The following is a 26,225-nucleotide window of genomic DNA, read 5'->3' as shown; positions in this document are numbered from 1 at the left end:
AGGGGATAATTTTACAAGTTACAATACTTAAAAAATACCAATTTTTATGTATCACAAATGGAACATACTAATGAAAAAAAATTGAATTTTGTTTGCAGCAAGAAGTCTTCCAAAAGAGGATATGTATTCTCCTAGAGCTACAAGTACTTTGAATCTCAGACATACACAGTCAAAGCCAAAATCTGGTTGTTGTGGAGGTCAAAGTTCACCTTCATGACCTACTGTGATATATAGGTTAAAAATATTTATATGTTAATATGTTATGTTTTTGTTACCAAATTATTAATTAGCATGACAGGATAATAATTATATTTTTCATGGTTGTAGAACATCTGACATCAAGGTCATGAGGTTAAAGGTCATTGATTTAATTAAAAGACAGTTAATAAAAAAGGATTCTTTTTGTGCGAAGAAACAGTTGATAGATTCATTTTAGAATCAAATAATTGTTCATTTGTGCTCATCAAATCTTTTATATTGACTTTTATTTTTTTTGGCTGTGGCTCTTGTCCTCAACAAAACAAGTATTTGATTTGATTTAATTTTAAATAGATTATTTTTATATTTTTTGGAGTTCACAAACATAGTTTGAATAGAAAAATCTTTTTTTGTATTATTTGGAGTCCATAAACATCTTGTGGATTCATTTATTTTCATTGGTACCAATTTTCGTGGATTGAGGAAAACTTTTATATTCGTGGATACTTAATTTCATGGTTTGGGGAAATATAAAAAGGAGGTGTGTTATGCATACATTCCTTTTGAAAATTTGTATTTTGTTGAATATTTTAATTCATTGTACCTGCATGTACCCATGAAATCAACGAGAATTGGTATCCAACAAATATTAATGAATCTACAGAAGTTTGTACAGATTTTTAGTCAAAAGTCTAAAAGTTACTTAATGTCAAGTTTGGATTCAGGATTCAGGATGTTAGATTTAGGGGGTTTAAGAATGTCAACCTAATATTTCCCAGTGGCAAAGAACGATACTTTCCACTTTTATGGGCTACACTTTGATATAAGCCATGTGTGTTTAAGCAGTGTTAATAACCATCATTCAACTCTAGTTATCTTTTTAAACATTGAGGGAGGATAGGACCTTTATCGAGACTTTGGGATCTGGTGTTTTTCAGCTCAGGATTTCTGGATTAGGGAATTCTTTTTTTCGAATTTCTGGATTTAAATTTATTTAAATTTGGGACCTCGGGATTTCGTGTTTTTAAGCCTGGATTTCAGGATCAGGACCTCTCCGACCCCCCTTCTTTAAACATTATCATATTTTATCACAGATAATTTTTTCAATAGCTATTTTATGTAGATGTATATTCAAGAAGGTCAAAGAGGGATCATTCAAGGACAAATGTTAATTTGTGTTAATGTATATTAAAGGGAACCCTTTTTTCTTCTTCAAAAAATAGGGACATGTATAACTGTTCATTATGACCAATTGACAAATATGTGAACACATACTGTTTTCATATGCTTATTATTTGCAATGGGCCTAACATTACTGAAATGTTAACTTTTTGAAACAAAATATTATGAAGAGACATTGATATAGTTTTTTTATCAAGGCATATTGATAGTGTCTTGTACCACATACCAAATTAATATTTTAGTTAACATTAATTTTACTAAGTAAAATAACAATTGTGTTGCTACTGTTATACATAGTTAGGTAGCTTTGTTATTCATATACATTCTATCAGGTTTTTTTTATATTTAAGGCAGAGTACTTAATTTTTTCTGATAAACAATTGAACCATAAATATTGTTGTCATTACTTTTTTTATATTTTATTGCCTCTGAACATGCTGAATAAGATTTGATAAGGTTTATTGTAACTGTTTTATCGAAAACTGGTTAATCTTAAGATTTAATGCTGGAGAAATTTGAAATGCACCATACTAACCTATTATATGAGATACTTTTTGCAGTATCAAGTTTCAACTTAATGAAAAAAAATAATATTTACATTCTACTATGATTATTTTAAGTGTAATTGCAAATGATTTCTTTTGCTTCCTGTAAGATTCACCGATTTTAGAATTTGATTTATAGATGACCTAATTTTCCAAAATTAAAATATCTTCACTTCATGGATTTGAAACCTATTGTTAAGGGCCTTATTAGTCAATCACTTTATTTTGATATGTGCATTTCTGCATTTGAGAATATTGCACAAAATTTAAATATGCTGTTATGGGGAATTGAAAAAAACTTCTGAAACCAAATTATATCATGCTCAATAATCAATTTATATATATTCATCAATTTTCCTGACCACAATAATGTAAATGTGCTTTTTGTGTGACCATTGTTAATTGTTATGTAAATTATCATTGTTAAAACCTTTATATTAAATATTGAAAGTTAAAAAAAAATAGAGAGCTTGTTGATGTTCATATATATGATATAGACTACTAAGTAACCTCAGATCCCAAGAGGTTTTGTTGGAATTACGATTGGCCAAAAGTTTGGTTTAATGTGTTTTGCAGTCCTTTTCAGCTTTCCATATAACTGACATCTATTAAGTTACTTAATATGATTAAATCATTCATTTGTTGCCATTCCCAATTCTATTTTTTCTTCCCTTTTAATGTAAAATGATTGTATGTCATCTCCTGTTATTCACCTGTCAGGTATAGATATTTGAATGTACACCAAGTCTGTCAGTGAAAGTTAAAATAAATAATAAGGCAACCTGGCATTCAAGATAAAAAATTAAACATCTTCCAAATGATATGTTCGTCAATGCAATACCAGCATGTACACCACATGACCAACTCATGGGAAGTTATTTGTGTATTTATGGCTAAATTAGTACATGTACTATAATTATTTTGTAACTTGTCATCTCTCGTTTTGGGATCATATATGTCAGATATAATTGAAAATTTCTTACTTATAAGATTCAGTACTTAAAAAGTAGTGTTATATTTGTTGAAACTTAAAATATTAAACTTTTAATGATTGATTGATAGTAGCTTGTTTAGCACCCTTTGCTCCTTAGGCTTTATACGAAAAGGAGAAGCACATAGGAGCACTTAACAAATGCTTTTATTTTTTAACCATAATGGAGTTTATACCTTCTGTTATATATGCAATGTATTATTGCATCATTATAATATAATCATCTCTTGTATCACCTGTTATATTTATAAAACTCCCTACTTAGGAGCACTTTGGTGTGCACTTCTTAATACTTTTTTTGTAACAATTTACAAGTTAGGTAACTTTCAATAACACAAATACTATATGTCTAAACAAGTAGTTTTAATGTAAATAATTTAATTACATAACAAATTCAATTTTGTTTAGCTCCATCTTTCAGAACTACTTGTTTATTTTAATAGACTTGTATAATTAAGTTATATAAATTATAAAATAAAAAAAAAAGATTTTTCTAAGGATTTTTTTCCTGATCAAAATGCACAGTTTGCATAAATTTACATCAATTAAAATGATATGCTTTGTGTCATGGTATGATAATTTGATAATAAAAAAATCTTACTGGAACCAACACTTGGAACACATTAATTTCTGAATAAGGTTAAAATACAAGTAATGTTCTGCAGCTGAGCCTAGCAATATATAATACATATATTCAAGGTTATTAATACACTGCCAAACAGTGCCCTTACAATTTGGGTTATTGCGCTAAAGTGCCCTTTCAGACAAGTAGCACCCTTCTGCCCTGAGATTCAAGCTGGAACACTGCTAGCAGATAGGTTTCATTTATAATTTATAATATGCTACATATCTTAAATTTTGTACCGCTCATTCAGTACTTAAAACAAGTTTTTGATTTTTATATACTGATACATACTTTAATAATGTACTCTTTTCATATAAAAGCTCAATATTATCTGAAATTGTAAGCTTGAAATAAATTATGTATCACTCTTCTCTGAAACATTAATATATTTGTATATCTTGAATTTTCTACAGTACATCTAGCATTACAAAATTGTGTTTTTAGTATGTCGCAAGTTAATTTGAATGGAAGGAGCACATAATGAGGCAATTTTTGCAGTATCTGCAGATTTTTAGCTCACCTGGCCCGAAGGGCCAAGTGAGCTTTTCTCATCACTTGGCGTCCGGCGTCCGTCGTTAACTTTTACAAAAATCTTCTCCTCTGAAACTGCTGGGCCAAATTTAACTAAACATGGCCAAAATCATTATTAGGGTATCTAGTTTAAAAATTGTGTCCGGTGACCCGGCCAACCAACCAAGATGGCCGCCATGGCTAAAAATAGAACATGGGGGTAAAATGCAGTTTTTGGCTTATAACTCAAAAACCAAAGCATTTAGAGCAAATCTGACGTCGGGTAAAATTGTTTATCAGGTCAAGATCTATCTGCCCTGAAATTTTGAGATGAATTGGACAACCCGTTGATAGGTTGCTGCCCCTGAATTGGTAATTTTAAGGAAATTTTGCTGTTTTTGGTTATCTTGAATATTATCATAGATAGAGATAAACTGTAAACAGCAAAAATGTTCAGCAAAGTAAGATCTACAAATAAGTCAACAAGACCAAAATGGTCTGTTGATCCCTTTAGGAGTTATTGCCCTTTATAGTCAATTTTTAACAATTTTTCGTAAATCTTAGTTATCTTTTACAAAAATCTTCTCCTCTGAAACTACTGGGCCAAATTAAACCAAACTTGGCCACAATCATCATTGGGGTATCTAGTTTAAAAATTGTGTCCGGTGACCCGGCCAACCAACCAAGATGGCCGCCATGGCTAAAAATAGAACATAGGGGTGAAATGTAGATTTTGGTTTATAATTCTGAAACCACAGCCTTTAGAGCAAATCTGACATGGGGTAAAATTGTTTATCAGGTCAAGATCTATCTGCCCTGACATTTTCAGATGAATCTGACAACCCGTTGTTGGGTTGCTCTCCCTGAATTGGTAATTTTAAGGAAATTTTGCTGTTTTTGGTTATTATCTTGAATATTATTATAGATAGAGATAAACTGTAAACATCAATAATATTAAGCAAAGTAAGATTTACAAATAAGTCAACATGACGGAAATGGTCAATTGACCCCTAAGGAGTTATTGTCCTTTATAGTCAATTTTTAACAATTTTCATAAAATTTGTAAATTTTAACTAACATTTTCCACTGAAACTACTGGGCCAAGTTCATTATAGATAGAGATAATTGTAAGCAGCAAGAATGTACAAACACATCACCATCACCAAAACACAATTTTGTCATGAATCCATCTGCTTCCTTTGTTTAATATTCACATAGACCAAGGTGAGCGACACAGGCTCTTTAGAGCCTCTAGTTTATTGTATGACAGTAATTAAGGCCTCGAGAAATTATAACACACTTCTAAAGTACAATAACCTTTTGTGCATTTTAAAACAAGACTCCATTTATTATCCATGTACAATGTATGTAGGATTCAGTGACTGCTGCTCCCATTTTAACTTATTTTAAGATGCTATGATATTGAAGCGTTTTACACGAAATGTTTTATATTCCTTGCAGATATGACTCTTGAACATCCAGAAAAGTCAAAATTAAATCTAGTTTTCATTGAAATTTAAAAAAAATAGGTTTCTCCCTTGTTACATTTGAAAGGCATTCTATACAATTTATGTCCTCAAATCCTAGAAGGAAACCATAAAAATGTGTTTAGTACAGTTTATGATTTGTTAAGACATTTGAAAATTATTTAATATACTCCTGTACATTGACGTGTACTTAAGATATTCAGTATATGGTTTCCTTATGTTGTAAAAAGCAGTCAACTAAATTAACCAGTACAGTTTACTGATTCTTAACATATTGAATTTAGACATAAGAATGTGTATCAGTGCAAATGTTCAAACTAAGCTAAATTACCAAAAATCATAAAAATACTGTACAAACAAAATATTATCTCACGTTAAAAAATTTTTGCAACAAATAAAGATGCTGTATATTCTTATATTTTTATGATATTGTAGAATCATCTGTATATGTTGGTTTTTAATGTCAAGGTTGAACTGTTATCGTTATATTACTTTTTATATGTTATTTTATTATTTAATTTAAAAGTTATTGTTTAAAATTGTGTATATGAAGATTATATTTATAATGATCCTGATGCAGTTTTTCAAAGAACCAAACTGAAAGCAGATTTTTTCCTCATTAAAAATAGAAAACAAAAGAATCCCACCTCATATATACTTTTACAGATTGATTTTGCTGTATAATAAATTTAACATTCCATTGTTATAATATATATCATGTAGATAAAATGATTGAAACAAAAATGTATTTTTAACATAAATAAAGTTATTTTTAAGAACATGCTAAGAACTTCTTGAATGATAATTATGTAAAATAATTTCAGAATTTAATGATTTTAAAAAAGACTGACAGAACATAAATCTGCAACACATTTAAGAAAGACTGACAATACTTAACTCTGTCACATTACATTTGCTTGTCTTTATTGAGGAACCTCTACATGTTGCATTTTGTTCAATATCTTGATTATTGTTAATAAAGGAATATGGTTATAGAAATTTGGTTAATGAGGAAGATTAAGAATTTGCTTTGTAATTTGAATAAGGTAATATGTAGACAACAAGACAAGGGTATATTTAAAATTTTGTAGTTCCTGCAAAATTCCACCAAAATTTCCAAAGCAAGACTAATTTGCAAAAAAAAACTTCCGCACCACACACTCATTTGCATTATTTAGAATTATTCGTGGACCTTTCTGCAAGCTTGCTGCACATGTACCTAAAATGGTAGCTGTAAATCTGCTACAATATTTGATGGATATTGATTTGGTTTTATTAGCTTCATTCAGACAATGATCCACATCCAGTAAATATGTAACATACTTCGTTTCTGCTGGTGCTGTATTAATGAAGTCAATGTATACCTATGATTTATACGGCATATACAAACTTACAGATCATATAAGTTTACTGGTCAAAGAATGAATTGAGGTAACTTGTTAGCAAAAGAAAGATAGATGCAATGTTATTCTAATCCAATTCAGTATAAATTGTTTCATTTGATATATATCCAGTGAAAGTTAATACCTATTTTACGAAATCATGGACGATTAAAATTCTAATACACCAAGTTATCAAGTAAGGAAGATGATGATGTTATAGAGCCAGCCTTTGGTTTCAGTGGTTTGTTTGTTTCTTATAATTCGTACATAGCCACTGCTAACCGTGATGAGGTCTTACATGGGGCGAGGTACTTGGAGTCCGTATGAATCTCATGCTCTCACGACACGATACATATCACCAGTGTATGTACTATGTAAAAGTTTTACAGACCGGCTGCCGGCGGGAAACCATAAAATAACTAGGAAAAACACCACAAGAGGGGCGAAAGATACCAGAGGGACAGTTTACTCATAGATCGAAAACACATTGATGTGGCACCCGTCGTGTTGCTCCCCATAAGACATCCTGGCTAAATATCTGAATATTTATTAACTCTTGAACATAAATATGTGTAGAATTTACTGAAGTTTATCAGTGTAATTTGGTGGCTATGGTATAGCTTAAATAGTCATACCACAGCCCTTAAGACAAGGTCTTGTCATGACTGCATAAAGTATACATATGTAGTAAATTGTTTATTCGTTTGGTATGGTGTTTTAGACTGAGTGACAGTGCTCTCTTTAATTCCAGTCTCATTCATATGATACTTCCTTTAAGCTCAGTTGCATACATATTAAACTGATAAATAATTTTTACACTATTTTACCTAAATTTTTTACTTAATATCTTATTTCCACACAATCGCAACCAAATTAGTTTGCGATTTTCATATACTTTATAATTTCCATATAGTGACAAACCAGAAACATTGGTAGTTTTCTTTAGGTGTTTTGCTTATCTTTAAACACTCATAAAGTGTTCTAAAATCTTTTTGTTGCGGTTTTAACGTTTCTTGATTTAAAAGAAAGAGAAATTCTCATGAAAATATTTTTGAACTTAACTGCAGTGGCGGAAACCCTATTTTTGATGCTCAATTCCGTAGAATGGGGACATATGGTTAGTCCCCTTTTTAAAAATGGGTGGATCCTTCCCTGGACATTCAAGCTCTGGGTTCTTAATTTTATCGTCTGGCTTAAGGCTTCACATTAAGGACTTAAAGCTAGCTCCTCTCAACAATAGTTGGTAGTTATGGGCTCATCAATTGAGGTACCGAGGCCAAGAGGTAGCCTGATCTGGATAAATAATAAATCCACGTCAAACTATAGCGTGAAAAGAGCAGACAACTTGAAATTTATCTGAGGTGGCAGGTACCAGTTTTGGTGTACCAGAACATGTGTCCCACGCAGAAATTTTGTTATAGTTAAGTATTGAGGTATATAATTGCATCATGTGGACTGAAAAAATAAATGAATGTAAATTCTAGGCTATTGTACTACACAAGTAAGTAGTTGCATACACAGGTTGGGGATTTCCTTCACATATAGGTCCAATCAGATGTCAAAATTGTGGTCTCCTCACTTGACGGCATCCAATCAAAGTGGGGAAAAAAATCAGTTTTATGTAAACAAAAATATCTTGAGATTTTGATGGTAAGGATAGGTTCGGACAAGGCTCTAATTCACTGAATATCTTTTCTCTCTTGAATTTTGGCTAAAATTCTTGTCGGCTTTTAGCAGGATTCTGCAGGTGAGGATTAGATTGGTATCAGAGCATCACATTTTTTGCCTTATTTGCAATGCATTTATAAATTTTAAAATCTCCATGCTGGACAGACACCCAAATTTAAAGGTTTTCTATATATTTACATAAGCACGCACACATCTTAGTTCCTTGAAACCATACATTTTATTTGTATATAAGCTTGAATGAATTTTCAAGAAAATAAAATCACAAATCCATGAAATTCTAAAGATTTATTGTAAAATAACTGGTTTCTGCCACCTGAGTTAAAAATCAACAATTTAACTTACATCCTGTGGCAAAAAAAGGTGTACTGATTATATGTGACTAGCCATTCGAGTTCAAGGATATTGGATACCTTGACTAATTTTTTACATGCTCATAATTACCCGACGAAACGAAACACGCTGTCGGAATATTGTGACATATTACATGTAGCAATGCCATTTATAAATGTCCCTTGAGTTCGCTATTTTTGATGATTTTTTTGTATTGCATAATGAAACTGAATTCAATGACGAATTTTATTGACGAACGCGCTAATTATAAAGTACAAAATCATTGTATTTAATTGTCGCTTTTTACTCCCCAACATCGTACACGATAACAAATTTCAAATGTATTTTACTTACTACAATTCACAACGTTTTTATTCCTTTTCAGAAAACGTTATTTTAACTTGATGTTAAGGAGTTCGTCTAACATTTGTCGCTCTAAATTTAGCCCAAAACAAAGATATTTTTAGAAAAGTACAAAAATTCCTACTAAAATGCAAGAGATTTACAAGTTAAATTGTTATTCACTATTCTCACTAAGTTGCATTTCATCTAAACATGTGTGTAGTATTTCAGTGTAGTTTTCTCTTTTCTTTTTTTTTACTTTTTTTTCTTCTTTTGTTGTATTTATTTTCATTATTTTAAAATTAGTTTTTTTTCTCTTTTCTTTTTTGTTATATAGTTACTTAGTTTATTCTTGTTCCATATCATAGTAACTTTGCATGCTATATTTATGTAATAGTTAACTGGAGTTGGTATTTCAAGGAAACGGATTAATATAAGCTATATATAGCTTGTTTCCAAATCCTATTATTATTGTGTATTTTGTATGATGATATATTTGTATTGATGATGAATAAATATGTTTAAACTAACATTTGTCGCATTGAAAGCCAATATATTTTTCAATTTAGCTTCTAATTTACATCCATGTACATGTCTTTATACCGCAAAGCAGGTGCATCGTAACAGTTTATAAGTTGTTTACATACAAACATTTGATACGGTACATTATAATGATATAAGTTTGATGCTATTTATGAAAATCTATAAAGCAGACCAATTTAGATTTTTTATACATTTACATGGTCATTTTTATAAATTTCCTGTTTACAAAATTATGAAATATTCGAAATACTAATGATTCTCTTATCCAAGACATAGATTACCTTAGCCGTATTTGGCATAATATTTTGGAATTTTGGGTCCTCAATGATCATCAACTTTGTACTTTATACCTATTTTGATGTCAGCGTCACCGGTTCAAAGTGATTCAAGAAAAAATAGAGCATGTTTCTTCCCTGGTTTTAATTTGATCTGAGCGTCACTGATGAGTCTTATGTACACGAAACGCGTCTGGAGTATTAAATTATAATCCTGATACCTTTGATAACTATTTACACCACTGGGTTGATGCCACTGCTGGTGGACGTTTTGTCCACGAGGGTACTATAACCAGCCCAGTAGTCTGCATTTCGGTGTTGACATGAATATCAATTATATGGTCATTTTTATAAATTTCCTGTTGACAAAAGTAATAATTTTTCGAAAAACTAAGATTTTCTTATCCAAGGAATAGATTACCTTAACCGTATTTGGCACAACCTTTTTGAATTTTGGGTCCTCAATGCTCTTCAACTTTGTACTTGTTTGGCTTCATAACTATTTTGATCTGAGTCTCACGCCGGCGTCAAACATTGGCTCATTGACTGACGTGCACCAAACGAACAGAGAAAATTGACTAATTCCGTATATGTTAGTTGCACGCAAGAGAAACTCTAAGAAATCTTTAGACGCGCGTTGCATAAGTTTGAAGTGCGTCGAAATGCAGAGGTATACGCTTGGTGAACGCTATAACTTAAGGAAATTTTTATGCAGCATACAAAATTTCATATAGCTGTAGCGTTTGTCAAGTGTATACCTGTTCGCTACACGCACGTACTATATATACGTTACAAGTGCGTTGCAAATGGCTACAGATACGTTTGAGACACGTTAAGGGCACGCTGTATACGCACCAAGATCGTTCATGGACTTTTACCTGGACGTATAACGGGCGAGTTTGTAACATACGCCTGACTTAATTTAGCGCTTCGTGAACGTATAAAACGCACCCGTGGCGTATTACAAACGTATTCTGGTGTATTACCACATTTCATTTCCCCCTATTAGTCTTTGTTAAAATTGCATATTTAAAAAAAATCGTGCAGAAATTATCTTTGTTTCAAATAAAGAAATACTTAGCATCAGTAAAGTTTTATTCTCTCCAGTTCTATAGAAAAATTCACCTAACATTTAATTGCATATAAGAAAATAACCATTACTGGAAGTTAACCAATCAAATGTTCACCTTTTTTTTTATCTGTGTACAGATGTTACCTCGAGTTTCAAAAATATTCTATAGATACCACAATAAAAAAGTAATGGTGCTTTGAAATACTCAAGATCTATGTTTATGTACTGCAGTGAAATGTAGCATTACTTACTAAAAACGCCAGCCATACGCCAATATATGTTACTACAACGCCCGATAAACGCTTATGTGCGCTTCTCGTACGCCTTAAACACATTGTGCACACGATACATATATGATTGACAAGCTGTACTAGCGGCTAACGTGCGTCTTGCGTATTAAATTATAATCCTGGTACCTTTGATAACTATTTTAAGTTTATCGGAAGTCAAATTCAGCGACAACGACACCACGATCGTAACGTTTGGGTCATGATATAGATCGCAAGCCAAAAGACTTGAAAGGGACAGGCAAACTGTGTCTGATGAAGTTAAAACCTTTCATCTGTTAGAAGATCAAAAAGGTATATATACGTTTCCTACTTTCAGCTCAATATTAATGCTCTACATATATGACCCTACAGTACATTAACATGCGTTGTAAACAGGTACATGTATGCTTGATTATAACTGAACTAATTATAGCAGCCTGATCCTAATAATCACCTATATAATGATAACATATTGACTCCATTTTGTTAGTATTATAGGTATAATCGATTTTTGACTTTCTACTAAACACAAATGTTAATCTAAAATCTACTGAAATTTATCTTTTCAATTTTACAGCTGAATTAGTGATTTTCAGTCGCAATCTGTCTTGAAATGGGAAGAGGTCCCAACCAAAAGGTACACGATTTTGAATATCTAAAGAGTACACCTGAAAATCGGATCGTTTAAGATTATATGATCTTACATCCCTGGGGTAAGAAGGGGAAGAAATTAAGAACTGGAGTGTGAAAGACTGAACGAGGAACTGGACACAGAGCTGAAAAGGGAGATGTCGCACAGATTTGAAATCGTTGAGATTCCACTAAAGTCAAAATATAGGACAGTTCATAAACATCTAAACTATGCCTGTATTTTTCAACCTATAATGAATAAAGTCTTAAACTATTGGAACATATTCTCATTTAAACTTACTTAACATATACACACCGTGTAAATTGTAAATAAACTTTAAATTGTTATGCTGTGGCCAAAACGGTTCTTGGGGTGATCACTAAATTTTCCAAAACATCGGGAGGCCTGCGACACGACTTAATTTGTTTAAATTTGGTATAGACGAATACTGTTACATCTAATGCAGTACATGCTAATGTTGATTTTTCAGAATATTTATTAATTTTCGAGTTTCAGTTAATTTCATGTATCTAGGTGAACGAATATCGAAGGTACAATACAGAAATGGGACAAATATTCTATAGAAACATATGCATGTGACAAATCAACATTAGCTTGTACTGCATTACATTTAACAGTATTCGTAGGAAATACTAGTAGCTAAGTGTACGGTATCTTCATGTTTTCCCAATTTTATTCTATATACTAGTCTATATATAATTTTTGATAACTCCCTTAACACCATATCTAGGTAAAGTAGAGCACAGCCAAAGAACTGACAGGTATGCATGCGATTGTACTTATTCCAGTTGCATTTGTGCTGGGTGTACCGGTTGTGCAAATGACGTTAAGAACAAAACAGATTCGTTATGCAATAAAGCACCTAGTTCAATCTTTTGTATGTTTTCGATGCCCTTGCGTATTTATGCATCTCTACCTCTATTTCTCTTTCGGTGGATTTGATATAAGCTTCTCGATATGATTGTCTTACCAACTAGACGATCTTTTATCTAAAACTATTTAATGTATTAATTTTTTAGACTTTGATTGATTAGTGTATATGATTTACTAAATGTTGCTATTGCATCATGTGCCTTTGCTAAAAGAACTATTCCTGTACATATTTATTTGACGTTCAGTATAATTTATGTCTTTTTTTATGAACAAACACATCTCTGCTTAATATCATAATTAAATAGTGAACTTTGTTTATAATTGCATTCAAATATTGGTATTTCTGATAAATTTGCAAGGGTTGTATCATCAATTTGTATATATAGCCTGTCTTTCCAGGTTTTTGTTGTATATGTAACCGCAGTTGCTGTGTGTGAATGCTTTTTGACAAAATGTATATTTATTCCTTTAAACCGGCTTTTCTTCTGTTAAGTACATAATTACATTTCATATATGATACATAATCATTTGTAATCATTGTTGGAAAATAGATAACAATATATAAGTAGTGTTCCAAAAACAGGAAGTTATACTTTCATATATATGTATCGTATAAATGTACATATTTATTTATCGAGTGAAACAACAATTTCAGATTTGAATATATGAAACTTTATTACGTTATGTTTTTAGTAAAATAATAGGGTAAGATTTGTTTTCCTTCTCCCAGATCAGTTGTTAACTTTAACTCTAATTACAGGTAAAATCATTTATCCTTGTTACATAATTATCATGTTTCACTAACGAGAAATAATTTATCAGTTATTGTATACAAAAATCTCAATTGTTTGAGAAACGTGAACACACCCTACTATACTGCGCAAAATGAGAACAGAAAAACTATTTAGACAGATATATTAGTATTAGTACAGATTTGATATCAAACAACGTGTATTATTATGTTAAGTAGAAAATCATATATCACAGCTACGACAAAGTCGTAATAAGAATCATGAACATACCTTATTATGAGAACAGAAAACAATTTAAACACATATTTTAGTACAAATTGATATCAAACAACGTGTATAATAGAGTAAATAAATATAAAATATAAAAATAAGTAGAAAAACATATATCACATTTATGACAAAGTCGTAATAAGACTTCAATAGATTATAACTTTAACTTGCAATAAAATGCATTTATATTTGCAATACAGTTGTATATGAAACCCTTTTTTTGGAAAAAAAAACATCTTCTTATAAATTTATACAATTATCGTCTGTTCATAACATTAAAGAGCTTAACAGTCTAGGTATATGCCTTTATTTAGCTGTTAAGATTCGTTATTCATAATATAATGCTGATATTTCATTATTCATATTATTTGTTGTCATTCTTTGCCGATGATACAAACTGTTTGTAATCGTAAAACATGTATGTAGTTAATTCACTGATGCTATCATATTTGCATATGTGAATTCTATAAATTGTATTGCCTCTGAACAAAAGACTTTTATTATGGTCTTGTAAATATACTTCATAAATTTTCTTTAAATAGAATGCACAAGGTCGTCCACATAAAAATATTGGTGAAAATTCAAGTAAACAAAGTTCAAATAAAAGGTTATAAATAAAGCGGTTACGGTTACAGTTGGCAATGATTTTAACTTCCGCGATGCTTGATATAGATATTTAAAAGAATTTAGTCGGATTTCTTTCTATATGGAGTAGAAATCATAATTGGATAATTATATTTGGATGAAAATGAATCAGATAAGACGAATGTTCCTTTTATTTATCATGTTAACAATATTACACGGAAACCATGCAATGCCTTGTACGTACAGTAGGAATAGAAACCAAAAGCTGATTGCTCATTGTGAAAATCAAGGATTTAATTCTGTACCAAGGAATCTTAGTCGAAATATCAGTGAGTTAATTCTTTCAAATAACTCGATACGCATGCTGGAAAACGATTCATTCGTCCATTATACGAAAATGGAAATCATTATTTTGAGCAAGAATTTTATATCTGAAATCCAGGAGGATGCCTTTTTTGGACTACATTTGCTCAAAGTGTTGAAGGTAAATGATAATTTGATTAACATTACAACCCTTTCAAATGGTGTTTTCAGACATCTTAGTAATCTACTTGTTCTAGATATAAGTCGCAATAAGAAGTCATTGCATGAAAACACTGCGTTTGTTTACCCTGATGGTGCATTTTCTACATTGAGATCCTTGCAAAATCTTTCAATAGATTTATTCATGTTCCCTGAATTTGGAGCAGGATTTAGTTCCCTTAAAAACCTTACTGTTTTAAAATTTTCTCAATGTTATTTGAGAAATAGTAGTCGATTTCGGTTATCTAATTCAACATTCGAACATTTTTCGGTAAACCTGAAAGAACTCTATATCAGCGGCTGTCGTAATTTTTTTCTACTGGAATATGGATTATTGGAATACTTTCCTTACTTAAAGATTTTAGATCTTTCCGAATCATACGTGCACCTATATCAAGCATTGCGTATTCTACATCCGTTTCAGTATAAGAACATGTCTGTTATAAACTTTCACCACATAAGCGATAATTCAATCAATGAGGATGATTTTCCATACTCTGTTGTATTAACAGCAGAATTAATGACATATTTAAGAACTATCTGCATTGAGGCATTGGACCTATCAAAAACAGGAATCGTAGATTTTAAGCATAATTCTTTGTTATCGTTCGAACATCCAGAATGTTTCAAAACATTCATCATATCGGCTAACAGATTACCTTCAACGACTGCAAAGCATTCATTACAACTTTATTCTTTTTTCATGAAAGCAATTAACATTAAAGTTTATGATTTGTCATATCTGACTATAGATTATGCTCATCCTGTCTTTATCAACGTATACAACACCGAATCGTTTTATCATTTACCAAAAAGTGCGAAATATTTTCAAATGTCCCCGCATTGGAACATTAACTACTCGCTTCCATCATCTATAGAGTTTCTTAGATTCACTCATATACAAATCACCCCTACTTCAGCATTTATAACTTGCAAAAACACATCACTTAAATATCTTGATGTATCATATGGTGTTTACAAACGTTATCCACAATTTTCAGAAGACTGTATAAAGCAACTGGAATATTTGGACATTTCCGGAATTTCAGTAGCAATCATCACTTTTCCACCAATGCTTTTACCAAAACTCGTTGTGCTAAAAATGACAAATGCACGAATAGACCAAATTATACGTAAAGGTAGAGAATGGATGTCTTTTAGAGCCCCTGTGTTGAGAGAAGTAGACATATCTTTTAATAATATTTGGACTTTGGAGGAAACAACTTTCTTCGAACAGCCACATTTAACGCATTTAAATATGTCAAACAATTTATTCAGGACCATTCCTAAGTTTGTAACCAAGCTTCAAAAGTTAGAATATTTGGACCTTTCCAATAATTTGATTACCTCTTTAGACGATAACGTAATGCATTGGCTAGATAAAATGATCCATTTAAATCCTATCTTAAATTTTGATAACAATGCCTTTGTATGCTCGTGTGACACTTTGGATTTTCTTCTGTGGTTTGAAAAGACAAACGTAACATTTTATAACGGAGATAATTATACATGTACTATCTCAAAAAACAAGCAAATCCCATTAGAGGAGGTAGCAAAGAATACCAATAAATACTTCGCAGACTGCAAAGCAACTTTATGGCTTCATGTAGGTATAATATTGGTTGCTAGTGTATTCGGTATTTTTGTACCTCTTTCTCTTCTCTATAACTATAGATGGAATATTATTCTCTACATGTATAGGAAAGTCCGACGAGTTGTTGAGAAAAATTTGCATGAAAATTATATATATGACGCATATGTGTCTTATGAAGAAAGAAGCGTATTGTGGATACAGAAGTGTCTCCTTCCTAAAATTGAAGAAGAATGGGGACTTAAAGTGTGCTTACATGATCGAGATCTTCTTCCTGGAGATATAACGGCAGATGCAAAAGCAGAATCAATTCAGCAGAGTAGACATGTCGTGTTCATCATTACTGAACATTTTACCGAGGGAAAGTGGGGAAGATTCGAAATAGATAGAGCAAAATATGAAAAATATACTACAAACTTTAGAAAAATAATTGTCATTTTACAAAATATTCGAATCGAAGATATTCCAGACGAAATTGTGAATATTTCAAATGACGTATGCTTCATTGAAATGGCTTTGGACGAAAACGAAATTATCAACAGTACAGATAATCAACGGGATTGGCTTAAGTTAAAGGCTTTGCTGTATCTAAATTAAAAAACATGAATGTTTGAAGAAGAAACATTTTAAAATCATGAATTGTATAAAAAATAATAAAAGCTATATTTCGGTAATGAAAATCACATTTTGATAAAACGTCCGACTCAAAACGACAAAACAACAACGAAGATACAACTCATTAAACCGGATAAGTAAATTTGAACAACACGAATCCAAAAAACACTGGAAGTGATATCAGGTGATTCGAAAGTTTAAGTAGTGTCTGCTATACGTTGCACATGGATGGAGAGTTGTCTCATTGGAACTCATACCACATCTTCTTATATCTATCGGTACATTATTTGAATGTGGTCTTTAAATAACATCGTAGTGAATTTTTTTTTTTTTTTATAGACGGACCATCGTATATCATATTTGATAAGGATTATAAAGAGGACTATCAAATGACTCTTTATTGTAATAACATGTTCTGTATTTTTCGTAATATCTATGTTTCAAGTATATTTTACGGGCTGAATCGGTGTTGGTTCATTTTGTTATTACAGTTTTGTTTTGTGGCATAGAGTTAAAAAATAAAATTTATAATTGAACAAGTAAGTAAATTGCTGCATATTTTCCACTCATAACACATTTTGACCTATACACCTTTCTTTCTAAGTATATTTTTAGGAGTCAAGTGTGTGTGATTTTGTCATGGTAAGTAGAGTTCTCATATGTCAAATGAAAATACAAGACGTAAATAACACTTAAGATACGACTTAACTTTATTACGCCATAAAAATGATAACTAAAAATGTCATACATAAAAAAATTCCGGGTTGCGGAGAGTCTATTTTTCCATATAAATGTACTAATGTGGTACCAAGATGTCACATATCCCATGTAAGTCATATCTTCGATGTAGGGTCGAGATTAACGATTTAAGATATGTCTTCCATGGGATTGGATGTTTCAAAACTTCGTCATTCAAAACTTGTACATATAGTGATTAGCAGACAACCAACGAAGTTTACCGATATTCAGATCTCGCTAATTGATATTGAATGTTCAAGCAAATTACACCAAAACAACTTGAAAATCGCATGCACTTAAAAGTGAGGGAGAACGGGTTCGTTGTTAGCGTATGCATACCTTGCTATGCATGGATAAAACCGTCATTTTTTGGAATTTTGGATTCTCAATGCTCTTCAACTTCGTACTTGTTTGGCTTGATAAATATTTGTGATATGAGCGTCACTGATGAGTCCTATGTAGACGAAACGCGTGTCTGGCGTACTAAATTATAATTCTGTTACCTTTGATAACTGTTTGTATGTCGTTGAAAAGGTTTTGAATTAATTCTGTTTAATTTGATACAAAACAAGTCTGCAAGCAAGTGAACATAAGTTGTACCATGTAATATCGCCGGTTGGTAAAATGTCCGTTATTCGACAACACATCTTAATGGGTGCATTTTTTTTACCAAAAAGCAACAGCTTTGCATCGAGTATTCTTGTTTTACATATGTGAAGCCGTTACTTTTTTAGCTATTTACATTTTAGGGGGTTTTGCTAATTTGAATATTTCTTGAATTAAGATAACCAAAAGTGAAAATATACATATAAATGTAACCTTATAATAGTATACGAACTTCAACCCTGCCATGAAAATAGCTAAAACTTGCCTGACTTGACACACGTAAAACATCCAAACAAAAAAAGAAAACCAACGACAAAGTGAGAATCGAACAAAAATGTGACAGGCAACTCTAAATGTCCAACACCAATGACAAGCTCCAGACTTGGGACAGGCACATATATAATGTGGCGGGGTTAAATATGATAATGATAATACTCTCATAACCGGGATCAGTGATGTAACAGTTCAACTTAAGCTCATTAAAAGCGATCATTTACATAGACAATAACTGTTTAGTGTCTTTAAGTATCAGCTGTATTTATACGAGGCTAGGAAACAAGGTGTATGCGAGCTGCAGCAAGCTATTGGATTCGAGCGTCACTGATGAGTCTTTTGTAGACAAAACGCGCGTCTGGCGTATATACAAAATTTAGTCCTGGTATCTATGATGAGTTTATTTACACCTTTTCGAGCTGAGTACAAATACAGCTGATATTTAAAGACACTAAACAGTTCTTGTCTCTATCCTGCAATTAATTCAGTATATTATTTGTGTTTTTAAAGACACAAAAACAACATGGTTTTGCATTTAATTTCAATTTGAAATCCCTTGAGGCCCGTGTAGTAATACGATACAGTAATCACACATTCAGCTGAAGACGGGTTCGCAAAAAAAGAATATCGAATGGTCAACAATAATACATCGCTCAAGGTGAATAATTATCCATTTTAACATAACAACTAATTTCAACAGTAAAAACAAATAACCAAACATTGTCCAATTTGAAACAGGAGTGTGCGAGTAGTCCTACGCTTCAAACTCGACATTCACTAAACATGCATGCTAAAATTGACATGGTTGTTTTTTGTTACACAATCATACACATTCAAGTTTTGAAATCGATAGTTTTCATCGTAGAAATAGTTATCAAAGGTACCAGGATTATAATTAATTACGCCAGACTCGCGTTTCTTCTACATAAGACTCATCAGTGACGCTCATATCAAAATATTTATAAAGCCAAACAAGAACAAAGTTGAAGAGCATTGAGGATCCGAAATTCCAAAAAGTTGTGACAAATTCGGCTAAGGTAATAATCTATGCCTGGGATAAGAAAATCCTTAGTTTTTCGAAAAATTCAAAGTTTTGTAAACATGAAATTTATAAAAATGACCACATTATTGATATTCATGTCACTACCGAAGTGTTGACTACTGGGCTGGTGATACCATCGGGGACGAAACGTCCACCAGCAGTGGCATCGACCCAGTGGTGTAAATAGTTATCAAAGGTACCAGGATTATAATTTAGTACGCCATACGCGCGTTTCGTCTACATAAGATTCATCAGTGACGCTCATATCAAAATATTTATAAAGCCAAACAAGAACAAAGTTGAAGAGCATTGAGGATCCAAAATTCCAAATAGTTGTGACAAATTCGGCTAAGGTAATCTATGCCTGGGATAAGAAAATCCTTAGTTTTTCGAAAAAATCAAAGTTTTGTAAACATGAAATTTATTAAAATGACCACATTATCGATATTCATGTCAACACCGAAGTGTTGACTACTGGGCTGGTGATACCCTCGGGACGAAACGTCCACCAGCAGTGGCATCGACCCAGTGGTTTAAATAGTTATCAAAGGTACCAGGATTATAATTTAGTACGCCAGACGCGCGTTTCGTCTACATAAGACTCATCAGTGACGCTCATATCAAAATATTTATAAAGTCAAACAAGAACAAAGTTGAAGAGCATTGAGGATCCGAAATTCCAAAAAGTTGTGCCAAATACGGCTAAGGTGATCTATGCCTGGGATTAGAAAATCCTTAGTTTTTCGAAAAATTCAAAGTTTTGTAAACATGAAATTTATAAAAATGACCACATTATTGATATTCATGTCAACACCGAAGTGTTGACTACTGGGCTGGTGATACCCTCGGGACGAAACGTGCACAACCAGTGGCATCGACCCAGTGGTGTTAATAGTTATCAAAGGTACCAGGATTATAGTTTAGTACGCCAGACGCGCGTTTCGTCTACATAAGACTCATCAGTGACGCTTATATCAAAATATTTATAAAGCCATGAAAACAAGAACAAAGTTGAAGAGCATTGAGGATCCAAAATTCCAAAAAGTTGTGCCAAATACGGCTAAGGTAATCTATGCCTGGGATTAGAAAATCCTTAGTTTTTCGAAAAATTCAAAGTTTTGTAAACATGAAATTTATAAAAATGACCCCATTATTGATATTCATGTCAACACCGAAGTGTTGACTACTGGGCTGGTGATACTCTCTGGGACGAAACGTCCACCAGCAGTGGCCTACTGTTCATGTTTGTCTGTTATCAGAAAATTGGTTCTAAAGAAATGTTTGAAAACAAATAGAACGTATAAAAGTAATCATTAATTCGCAATGGATACGTCATTGGAATGCGACTGCAATGCACATTCTGAGGTCACGCAGGTTCATACAATACTCAGTCCGGCAGTGGGCAGACCTTTAAAGCGATATCTGTATAGTACACAGATACATCATAGCGATATCTGTAGGGCTGTATCTGTATAGTAGAACACCCAATTGCAGGACAAATAAAAATATGCTACAAGTATATGTTTGCATAGCTGTGCTGGTTCTTTATATATATATATATATATATATATATATATATATATATATATATATATATATATATATATTGCTATCATATCATCCTGACTAAAAAAAAAATACGTTGACCAAACACTTAACCGAAAGCGGGACAGACGGACAAACGAACGAACCGACGATCGGAAGCTCGGACCAGAAAACACAATGCCTATAAATGGGGCATAAAAATGAGGAGATATATTGTATGATTGCCGATGAGAAAAATATCCACAGAAGTTCAAATGAAGTGGATATAGGCGATTATAGTCAACTGAACAGCCTTCAACAATGAAGTAAAACTCGTACAGTATGGTCGGATTAATACTTTGACCTCGTATTATGCTTATAATTTCAAGGACCACATAAGTAGTTGAAGTATGTCATATCTTATGTTGTTGTTATTTGATCGGAATACACTATTGATAAGATTTTTTATTTGTTGTTCCTTCTTTTATAGACTGGTTTACTTTTATAAATTGTGACTTGGACGGAGAGTTGTCTCATTGGCACTCATACCACATCTCCTTATATTTACTTGTACGATTAAGAGCTTTGCTTATCGTGTAGACACTTGTACATGTCTAAGACTTTTAGTTGATCTCTGGAGGTTTTGTTTATGTTATTTTTGTCGTTTGGTTGCTGTCTTGTTAACGAACACCCTATTACTTATATTATTCATTGCGATTGTCGACATAAAAAACTAAGAAAGACATTCGTGAGTTGTAACTATGATACTATATCTTAAATTTACGGTCCTGGTTGTCAATCTAGCAAGATCTTATTTTTTGGTGTTTTAACGCCACTTTTAAGCACCACATTTAGGCGGCCAGTTTGTATTTGTGGATGAAGCCAGAGTGCCCAGAGAAAACCATCGACCTTCGATAGGAAAACTGAAAATCCTAGTCAATTAAGATTGGAGTCGAGTGGATCTGCACGAGCGGTGTGAACTCACAACCTCAGTGTTGACTGGCTAGTGATTACAGTAGTAACTACTTAGACCACTCGGCCACCTTCAAGCTAGCAATCTAACAGTTAATTCTTCCTTAAAAAATAAAAAGCTAATTCATAAAAAAAACATGTATGAATACATGTACTATCAAATTGATACCTGACAGGATCGGTTTTTAAAAGATATATTTTCTGTTTAAGTTTTTGTATATTGATAAATAATCTGAATAACCTTTATACCCTTGATAGTCATATCTATAAGGAAATAAGACAACACATTAATTTCATGATATGTTTTATGTTTTAATCTCACATGTACATTTGAAATCACTTTGGTATCCTACTACATATTAAACACAAATAGCACTACACATGAATTATGAGGTATAAGTCCGAGATACTTCCGTAGGAAGTACATATTCTACAGTCTGTTCATGACGTAATGTCTGATTTCCCATGTCCATGTAAATTTCTTGGTTTGGATTATAAATAGTCTTATCTAAGTCTGATGATTCTGTTACGAAATCAGATTGAATAAAAGAGTTGTCTGTAGATAAACCAAAACTTGAGCTTATAACTCCAATGTGAAATATATCGAATGGATCCGATGCATTAAGTTCCGGTATACTAGGAAGAGTTTCTGAATTTTCATCCTCGGGCGGTATAGCGTTTGTAAAATCTGCTATTCTTGGAAATGGATTCCAAACGTCACCACTTTCAACAGCATTTATATCTTTTTGATCTTCTGGTACACTGATTTCAGTAGCAAAGTCAATAAAATCCGGCTCCTCAGGCTGCGATATTGAAACAGGAGTCAGTATATGATAGTGTTTTGGAACTAACTCGTCGTTTAAATCTCCTGTCAAAAGATCGACAGCTCTTTGTGATAAACGACGCCTGTCTTGTACCATTAAATCAATAGAACTATTACTTCTCCTAAAAGAGCGACATTTTGATATTGAATTAGTATCCGTTCCAGATCCGTCTTTACTTACTTGGCTATAAATCGGATCATACACTGAGTTCAAGCCCATATTAGAAGCAGCCGCCATCGGCCAATTCTTTACTGAAACAATACTACCGTTAAAAAGTTCAGGCTTTTTTGTAGGTCTGTCTTCATACGAACGTGCTCTAGGTCTAACGGAAGAGAATACTCCTGTGTCTGGAACAGATGTATACAGTTCATTATTGCCGGAAACAGCGGTGCTTGGTAGCGGCCATTTTGGTCTGTTGATTATCGAAGTGGTATTCAATTTATCTTCGTCGCCTTCTGATGTGTTTGATGACGTAGATGATATGGAACTTGTTCGACCTCGTGTTACAGTTCTGAACATTTCTTGTATTGCTGTTGTTTTCTTATCTTTTGTTTTCGTGCTTTTAGACCGAATTTTTCGCCTCACTGGCAACGTAGAAGGTCTGTCGGGTAGTGATGGGGGTACTTTTGAAGGATTTATTTTTGGATCATAACCGAGATGTTTACTTAGGTTTTTCCTATATTTGTCTAAATCCTCATATAAATTTTCCTTCTTTTCCGATTCGCTCGGAACATGTATTGTATCAACTTCAGCATCCCAATAAATACTTGCATAATTGCTGTTATTACTGATCTTTCGGGTTACAGGTTTTGTATAGTCTTTTACTGATGCTTCTTCGATAACTTTTGAATACGGCACGAAGGTGTCCTTATACGATTGTGAATTGTTTTCCGTCACTACAAATATACACCCTATTGATGCTGAAATTTCTGGTTTTATAATCGACGCTGATATTCCACTATCAAATGAATTGTTACTGATATGCGTTCGCCGTTTGTTTTCATCTACGCATGTTGAGTCTGTGACGGATTGAGCAAAACCAGAATCACAAGAGCAGACAGATGTCGATCTGTGAAAGTCGTCGCCATTTTCTACACAACCTGACGCGGATCGGGCTTTGACATCAATGTTTGTTTGCTCGCTTTCATTTTGAATTGTTTCTACATGACTGTATCCTGACTGATCGATTTTCACTTCAATGTTTCTTCCATTTTCTTTACTCACTGTTAGCGTTGATACGATCTTTGTTTCATTTGCACGAATGTTTGTAATATTTAAAGAATTGTATTCATCCGCAGAGGTAGAACTATTTTCGCTACTGCTCCTGCTTCTTGTGGGAATAGTGTCGACTGTTGAGACATTCATAGTGCTGCTATTCTGTGTATCATTACTCCTGATAAGGAGACTTTGGAAACTTTTATTATTTGAAGAGGTGGATGAGTTGCCTTGTACAATAGCATACGATGATTCAGAATTAGAATTAGGATTTCGTTTTCTTTGCATTCTTAACTGTATCGCTTTTTGAATGTTCTGTTTGATGACAGCTTATATATCGGGTACGCAAGTTGATCTAAACCGGAAATTTGCTTCTCCAAATTCAGAAATCCTGAAATAGAATAATATAAAATTTTGAATGTTACCCAAGGTGAAATTGTTTGAAATTAGTACATGCATACTAACAAGGACAAATCATGTTGTATATCAATGTGTTCTTGTATGATATAAACCCTGACAGCGGTCAATGTGCTAGTTTGTGGGGTATGAAGAAGGTTAAAGAGGGATTTTTCAAGGACAAATGTGAAATGAAAGTGTTAAAGGATATTAAAGTGAACCCTTTTTTTCAAAAAAATAGGACATGTATGACTGTTTTTATGACCAATTGACAAATATGTGAACAATTACTGTTTTCATATGCTTATTATTTGCAATGGGCCTAACAATACTGAAATGTTAACTTTTTGAAACAATGTATTATGAAGAGACATTGATATAGTTTTGTTATCAAGGCATATTGATAGTGTCTTGTGCCATATATCAAATTAATATTATAGTTAACATTATTTTTACTAAGTAAAATAACAAATTTTGTTGCTACTGTTATGTATTATTAGGTAGTTTAGCTATTTATATACATTCTATCAGGGTTTTTTTTTTATATTTAAGGCAGAGTACTTAATTTTTTCTGATCAAACAATTGAACCATAAATATTGTTGCCATTATTTATTTAAATATTCTATTGCCTCTGAACATGCTGAATAAGATTTGATGACTGCTAATGAAGTGTTATCGAAAACTGGTTAATCTTAGTATTTAATGATGGAGAATTTTGAATTGTAATATACTAACCAGTAGATGAAATAGTTTTTGCAGTTTAAAGTTTCAACTTTTTGAAAAAAATGATATTTACCTTGTAATAGGATTATTTCAAGTAAAATTGGCAAATAATTTCTTGCGCTTCCAGTAAGATTTACCTATTTTAGAATTTGATTTATAGATGACCTTATTGTAAATTTTCCAAAATGAAAATATCTTCACTTCATGGATTTAAAACCTATTGTTAAGGGCCTTGTTAGCCAATCAACTATTTTGACATGTGCATTTGTGCGTTTGAGAATATTGCACATATTTAAAGATGTTGTTTTGGGGAATTGAAAAAAAGACTTCTACAAACAAATTGTATCATGCTCAATAATCAAAATATTGTTAATAATTTTCATGATCACAATAATTTAACTGTGCTTTTTGTGTGACCATTGTTGATTGTTTTGTATATTATCATTGTTAAAACCTTTATATGAACTATTGAAACTTTAGAAAAAAATAGAGCCTGTTGATGTTCATATATATGATATAGACTACTAAACTAAGTAACCTCAGATCCCAAGAGGTTTAGATGGAATTACGATTGACCAAAAGTCTGGTTTAATATGTTTTGTAGTCCTTTT

General features: G+C 32.2%; 3 protein-coding genes and 1 long non-coding RNA gene across 5 annotated transcripts in view; 3 read left to right on the top strand and 1 right to left on the bottom strand.

Annotated features, from left to right (window-relative positions):
* The window catches only part of LOC143079223 (ras-related protein Rab-22A-like), a 40,621-nt gene extending 15,327 nt beyond the window's left edge, over positions 1 to 25,294 (top strand). Inside the window, exons 7-8 of one of the 2 annotated variants that reach the window (XR_012979360.1) lie at positions 99 to 1,337; positions 25,049 to 25,294. Coding sequence is in view for 1 of the 2 variants with exons in the window: in XM_076254454.1 (XP_076110569.1) it covers positions 99 to 217 (119 nt within the window). In the remaining variant the exon portion in view is untranslated. Of the gene's footprint in view, positions 1 to 98; positions 6,320 to 25,048 lie in introns of those variants that run through there. The other variant, XM_076254454.1, reaches the window with a different exon arrangement.
* On the top strand, positions 11,623 to 12,346 carry LOC143078054 (uncharacterized). The gene is made up of 2 exons (XR_012979024.1): positions 11,623 to 11,752; positions 12,018 to 12,346. It is a non-coding gene; the product is annotated as an uncharacterized LOC143078054 (long non-coding RNA).
* Positions 14,629 to 17,996, top strand: LOC143079220 (toll-like receptor 2). The gene has a single exon (XM_076254450.1). The coding sequence runs from the start codon at positions 14,730 to 14,732 to the stop codon at positions 17,280 to 17,282; it is 2,553 nt and encodes an 850-aa protein (XP_076110565.1). The 5' UTR covers positions 14,629 to 14,729; the 3' UTR covers positions 17,283 to 17,996.
* On the bottom strand, positions 22,747 to 24,823 carry LOC143079222 (uncharacterized). Its single transcript, XM_076254453.1, has one exon. It carries the CDS (start codon positions 24,780 to 24,782, stop codon positions 22,842 to 22,844), a length of 1,941 nt encoding a protein of 646 aa, XP_076110568.1. The 5' UTR covers positions 24,783 to 24,823; the 3' UTR covers positions 22,747 to 22,841.
* Positions 25,295 to 26,225: the final 931 nt, after the last annotated feature.

The sequence above is a fragment of the Mytilus galloprovincialis genome, chromosome 6 (assembly GCF_965363235.1).
Source record: "Mytilus galloprovincialis chromosome 6, xbMytGall1.hap1.1, whole genome shotgun sequence".
In the NCBI taxonomy this organism is placed as follows: Eukaryota; Metazoa; Mollusca; class Bivalvia; order Mytilida; family Mytilidae; genus Mytilus; species Mytilus galloprovincialis.
The sequence above is the reverse complement of the archived record's forward strand: the minus strand, read 5'-3'. Positions and strand labels throughout refer to the sequence as shown.

Bases quoted from the DNA above. Each gene is read 5' to 3' on its own strand.
- LOC143079220 (XM_076254450.1), top strand. From the start codon at position 14,730: ATGAAAATGAATCAGATAAGACGAATGTTCCTTTTATTTATCATGTTA.
- LOC143079222 (XM_076254453.1), bottom strand. From the start codon at position 24,782: ATGCAAAGAAAACGAAATCCTAATTCTAATTCTGAATCATCGTATGCT.